General features: G+C 41.9%; 1 protein-coding gene across 3 annotated transcripts in view; it reads right to left on the reverse strand.

The window, feature by feature from the left end:
* Positions 1-1963: 1963 nt before the first annotated feature.
* The window catches only part of LOC105453206, a 4795-nt gene continuing 638 nt past the window's right edge, over positions 1964-6120 (reverse strand). The window contains exons 1-3 of one of the 3 annotated variants that reach the window (XR_974836.1): positions 3914-3981; positions 3688-3840; positions 1964-3069 (exon numbers count right to left, since the gene is read on the reverse strand). Coding sequence is in view for 2 of the 3 variants with exons in the window: in XM_011694959.1 (XP_011693261.1) it covers positions 2451-2777; positions 2990-3004 (342 nt within the window). In the remaining variant the exon portion in view is untranslated. Of the gene's footprint in view, positions 3070-3687; positions 3982-6120 lie in introns of those variants that run through there. The other 2 variants (XM_011694959.1, XM_011694958.1) reach the window with 2 other exon arrangements.

The raw sequence follows: 6120 nt of genomic DNA on the forward strand, positions 1-6120 counted from the left end.
TCTCTCGAGTTTACGTTCCGGTGACGTGAGTCCAAGGGGGTCCAGCGAGGTGAGTCTTCCAGTTTCGATACTTGGCCTGCGAAAGAGGAAGTAATAAGAATAAGTCGACTCGACGTAGATAATAAGGCTCGGGAAGAAATTCATCAATTAAAATTGTGACGATTCAGGAAGAATTTATATAAAAATTATACTCGACGCAGAAATTCTTTACCTTCGGAATCGGTCTTTGAATTCTATCGAATTTCTTCCCGCGAAAGTATATGTCTGTCCCGAAAACTGAGAGGTTTACACGTGTACGAGAAATTTAATATCTAAGAAATTCTATCTGATATCCACGAAAGTTTCAGTGTATAGAGTTTAAGCGTGGTTGATCGCAATAGAATCGCTCGAATTAATTATTGTCGTTTTGAAATAATTCGACCGAAATATGAATAGAATATACGAGCACACCTCCATCCAGACTCGGTGCGTCGTTGCGCATCGATAAAACGTGTCTTTTAAGCGCGCGTTATACGTTTTATATCCGCATACATTATAGCTGCAGCATCGTGCGGCTGTAGCGCGCGCCAAACCTAAACCTTCTGCAACGCAGGGCGCCAAGTTTATACAGCTGTTCGATAACGTCGGGACACCTTCGCTACCTGAGACGCCTGGGCGGGCGTATACCTGCCGGAGGAAGGCGGTTACAATATCTCATTTCCCACGAAAATGTTTTTTCTCGCGTCGCCACGCCGCCAGGAAGTCGCGCGAAAACTCGTCGCGGAGTTCTGTATACCTATAAATCGAAACCCCCCGGCCGATTCTAGCCTGGGTCTCAGTTCGATGGGAATCAAGATCGCTTCATCCTCCGATGTTCGATGGACCGACGTATTTCGGATATTTCACCTCGCCGTTACGTATAAAAAGCTGTCTCGCGAGAGGTATAACGTCGTATATCCGCGCGGCGATGTAAATTCGTCGCATTCTTAATCGCGATGCGCGAGGAATGATCAATGCGCGATGCAATGTCTCGATACCGCCGCCGATGTCAGAGACGAGGAATTTTCCTATTGCTGCTCGAGAGAAAGAAGCTTATACTCTTCGCTGCGAGGAGAAGTGAAAGAGACCGAGAAATTTACGAGAAGTATCTTGGCTGCCACCACGACCATTGACAATTGCGTTCTCCAATCGATTATCTTGCGTCTTATATATATTCGTTCCGAGGGGAAAATCAGGACGCTTTTCGGTAAGTAATTCACCGAAAAGTAATTTACCCGAGAACGAAATCGCGTAATTAACGATCCCCGGCGAGTTTTGCGGTTTGCGCGCGAATCGATGCGGAACTGAAACTTTGATGAAGAAACCGAGAGAGACCTCGTCGCGCCGGCCTGCGTCGCTCCGCGAGTAAGCGTGGCTTTCGCGTGCCTGAAGCGTCGAAATCCGAAACCGTATACCGGTTCCAATATCCCCGTTCCGTGATGCCACCATGGTGGAATGATAATGACCGACGGTCTAGGCGAAGATGCGCGGCAAAATAAGCCGCGGACGCGAACGCTCGGCCTGTGTACACAATGGGTATGATGTCACCGCGGTGCCGATGCTCGGTATTTGGTACACGGGTTACGCGTGATTCGCATGAGGAGAAAGAAAGAGAGAGAGAGAGAGAGAGAGAGAGAGAGAGAGAGAGACGCGCCGTGCCGAGCCGAGCCGATTTGGCCGTCCGTTTCTTCGCCATATCCGGTCACCGACAGCGACACGTGACTCCTTCGGTGGCGCGCGAGGAGTCCGCCCCGGTACCGGAAGTCACGAAGAGCATTAGGATCCCGCGAACGTGAGCGGCGTTTTACGCGCGCGCGACTGAGATTCTCATTCCGGCGGGGTTCTATCGAAAAGCGCGTTTTGGATACACGCTTCCGGTTGATGGTATACCGATTGGCACCGAAATTATCGCATTGGCGGAAGTTTAATTTGCATTACGCATGGATCACGAGACCATCTCTTCCAACGGTTTTAATACAAGTAAAATTTCTCAGAAATTACAGTTAATCAATTCTTTATATCGTTGTAAGTCTTTTCCTTTCTCTTAACAAAAGGCAGATCACTCGAGTTCAACGAATGAATAATTAAAATAAAGAGATTATCTTATAATTTATGAGATTTATATAATTAATGAGATCTATATAATTTATGAGATTTATTTCAAGTCTTTCGTCGAGTACGCTTATTGAATTTAAAATACTTTCAATCGCGGGTAGTCTATTACGCTTCTCCATCTTTCGCAATTTCTTCGGAAAACAAGATCGACGTTACTAATAATTATAACTGCGTCAATCGCGAGGACTTCTAGGAATGTCGCGGGTGTAGGTGCACGAGAATGTAGCGGGCTCTTCATTAGCGCCTTGTGACCCCCGACGAGGCAACGGAAAGCGATGATCCGCGATGGAGAGCGGCGCGAAAAGAAGCCCCGGCCCCTATAAACATCTCAGCACCAGCCAATGAAGTTGGAACGACGGAAGACTACGAACCCCCTCCTGTGCCCCTAAAGGCCGCTCCTGGTGTAGACAGGTACACGCCACGTCCTTACGTCCACGTCTCGAAGGTACCGAACGCCCACACCACCAGTTCTTCAGCGAACCTCCGGCCTCTCGTGCAAGGTGCAGAGGCGCCTTCGGCATTTGTGCGTTCGAGATTTGAGAATCGCCCCCCGTCGTTATCGAATTCTTCACCGTGGTATCTTGAATCGTGAACAATCTCGGAAACGCCACGCTGATTATCTTCGAAATTCTCTTTTCTATCATCTTTTTAGAATTTAAGAGAATGATAAGTGTTTTTAGGAAACAGCGCAAACATCTATGTCTGCCTAAAACGGTCTGTCTAAAACGGTCTGTTATACGGCGTCAATAAATCAGCCAATAAAACTTTAAAGGACGAAGGTTGTGCCGACGAGCAAACAATTCGACCTCCGACTTTCCAGAAACTTATTATTTTTCTCGATTTTAATCAAACTAACGACTGTGTTCTCCATCCATCGTCAAGTTTCTTGAGAAGTCGGATTTATAAATTCAGAGGCACGGGACATTCGAGCTGCGCCTGAAAATAATACGAAATAATAATTTGCGAAATTTATTGTCAATTGTAATTTTGCAATGTGAGTTCGGAATTAAATGTGATATCGCTATCAAATAGTTTTGGCTCTCAATGTCCTCCAGTGTTACGCGCGATTAAGGTAAACGTACCAGTGGCTGAACGTGTCTGCGTAGCTGTAGCTAAACAAGTACACAAAAATTTATTTTTAAATGATTTTTTTCATAATATTATAATTTAATTGTAATCTTTAAATATTTTTACAATTAAATTTTGATATTATAATAAAAAAAGTATTTGAGATTAATAAATTTTGTGTACGTGTTCAGATATAGATACATGTTCAGCCACTGGTACGTTTACCTTACGTTTTCTCTTTATCAAACAATGAGATTGGCGAATAGTCCCAATGAAGCATATCCAGTCATCATTGATCAAGTAAGTACGAACACAAAACATTAAAACTAACCAAGACCTTTTAGATTTTTATTTACTTATTCTGAATAAACTCTTCTAACGTTAAACAATTTTTAATATAAAGATTTCGACAGATTCTTATCTTGCAAACATTTTAAAATAAATAAATGGAATTCTGCATGATTTGACACGAATTATAGAGCTCACCCAAGGCTTGTAATTTAATATATTTTTTCGATTTTTCTCTTCTTTTTTGACTGGACGTCTAGAAGGCAAGATGTCGGCATAGCTGATGTTGTTTGAAATTCGGCTGTGTCACATCCAGCCAACCAAACGGCCAGACGGCAGCGCGTGACATTTCTGCAAATATTCGAATCTACTGATGCGTAAAAGAGTTCAATAAAGCACAAATATATTCTAAAGAATATCCTACATATCGAGTGCAACATAAAGAGATCTTCGCGTCGCCAACAATTTTTTAAATATTCATTTTTTGTTTTCATTTTGTTATTATTTTCGGAGTATCTAAATGTTTTTCGTCGGCAAATCTCGCTCAAGAAAATTTCGTATTTCTCGTAGTTATTTGACTTCCTTTCTTTGGTGTAAAAGCAAAATAGATGTTTGTCAACCGCTAATAAAGGACTGCAGAAAGCTGATTTATTAGCGTTTAATGATTCAAGTGAATTTAACGTAATCAGTGCTCTTATATTTTATCGCGTCTAAAATAATAATTTTATTAGTGCATATTCTTCAGTCGTATTGGTAATTTTTAGTAATTATTTAATATTTCATTGTATATGTGTATTGATCATGTATTAATATAATTTGTATTTCTTATCTCTCTATTTTGAAAATTTTCATATAATATATACGTATTTTTATATCATATATTTCATTATAAAATTGATGAAAATAATTATTCTAAGTTTCAACGACAGAATTTGAAAATGAAAAAAATATCTTTTTACCGTTTTCTTCAAACACAAAGCCGATATATCGGCTTTGGGGCGATCTGGAGTAAATTTTTCAGATCCGCGTTTTATTATATATATATATGACATATACATACTCAAAGTTTTATATTGAGAACTATAGGAATTTAAAGTCATCCGAAAATCACCCTGTCCTCTAAACATTAATTTTTACAGTTACACTAGTTATAGAAAATAAGATGTATTATAAATATATATGCGACAATGGAGAGGAAAGAAAAAAAGATAAAATAAATATCAGAGTTCAAATACGTTAAGACTCGTTCGGGGAGCGCGCTATCGGAACTGCGTCATTCTAATATCATTTATTAGACAAACATAACATAGATACATATTAGATAAACATAAAACAAGAATAAAACGACGCAATGATTACATAGCTCTCATTACTCTGATAGCGCATTTCCCGAACGCAGCCAAAGAAGGCAAAACTCGATTTCGAAATATATCTACGGTTAACAAATATAATTCTTCAGTGCCTTGAACAGGCCCCTCTGAGAGATGTCGCTCGGAGTGCTGTCGATCAGCGTGTTGTTTCCTTTCAGCTGCACCGTGTTACATTTTCCGCATTGAGAACGAAGGCAAGTACACGATCTGCTATTGAGGAGAAAGGGATGAAAATTAAAGAGAGAGTGTACGAAAGGGAAGAGGGAGAAAGAGAGGATTCGAGGAAAAGTGCAGAGGGTGCGCGTTAAAAAGGAGCGCAGATTCGCCTCGTAGGTTATGTTGCGACAAGTGTGGGTGCGTGAGAGCTGCGTGTCTCGCTCCAGTTCGTGAAATTACTTAGGGAAATTAGCGCGGCACGCAAGAACTTCGATCGCCGTAGTGACCGCCTAATTGAGAGAGTCTCGACGCCGCTCGGGTGAGAAGGAGATATAAGGACCCCAACGGGACGCCCGTTCGCGCGTCCGCGTAGCGCAGCAACAAGCGGATCCCGCGGAGGTTATGACGTTAAGCCGCGATCGGCCACGGCCGTCCGACGGTCTCGCGGACTCGTGACATGCGATGCACGCTCCCGACGAGGATGGAGAAGCCGAATCCGAAGGAGACCATCAACCTCCTCGATCTGCTGTCGGAGAGCGACTCCGACAGCACCGATCTGATCCTCGCGCCCCAGAAGAAGAAGAAAGTCAAGCGGTAACAATTACTTATATGTTTACAAGTCGAATTGTTGCAAGGACACGACAGTGTCCATTTCTGCCAGTACGTTTCTAGTTTTAAGAATTAAAAGAGGATAACAAAATTAAACCGAGATTAAAGTTGCTCTACTCCAAGTAACACGATTGTCATGAGGAGGTCAAGATGATGTCATGTCGACTGAATATTGACGAAAATTTTCGTCAAATCTTAGTCAAGATGACATCATCTCGACCTTCTCGTGACAGTCGTGTGAAGAAGAAAGTCGAGCGGTAACAATCACTTGTGTTTACAAGTCGGATGGTTGCAAGGACTAGTGTCCATTTCTACCAGTGCGTTTCTAGTTTTAAGAATTAAAAGAGGATAACAAAATTAAACCTAGATTAAAGTTGCTCTACTCCAAGTAACACGATTGTCACGAGGAGGTCAAGATGACTGAATCTTGACGAAATATTTCATCAAATCTTAGTCAAGATGATACCATCTTGATCTTCTTGTGACAATCGTGTGT

The sequence above is a fragment of the Wasmannia auropunctata genome, unplaced genomic scaffold (assembly GCF_000956235.1).
Source record: "Wasmannia auropunctata unplaced genomic scaffold, wasmannia.A_1.0 LD336001.1, whole genome shotgun sequence".
Classification (NCBI taxonomy): domain Eukaryota; kingdom Metazoa; phylum Arthropoda; class Insecta; order Hymenoptera; family Formicidae; genus Wasmannia; species Wasmannia auropunctata.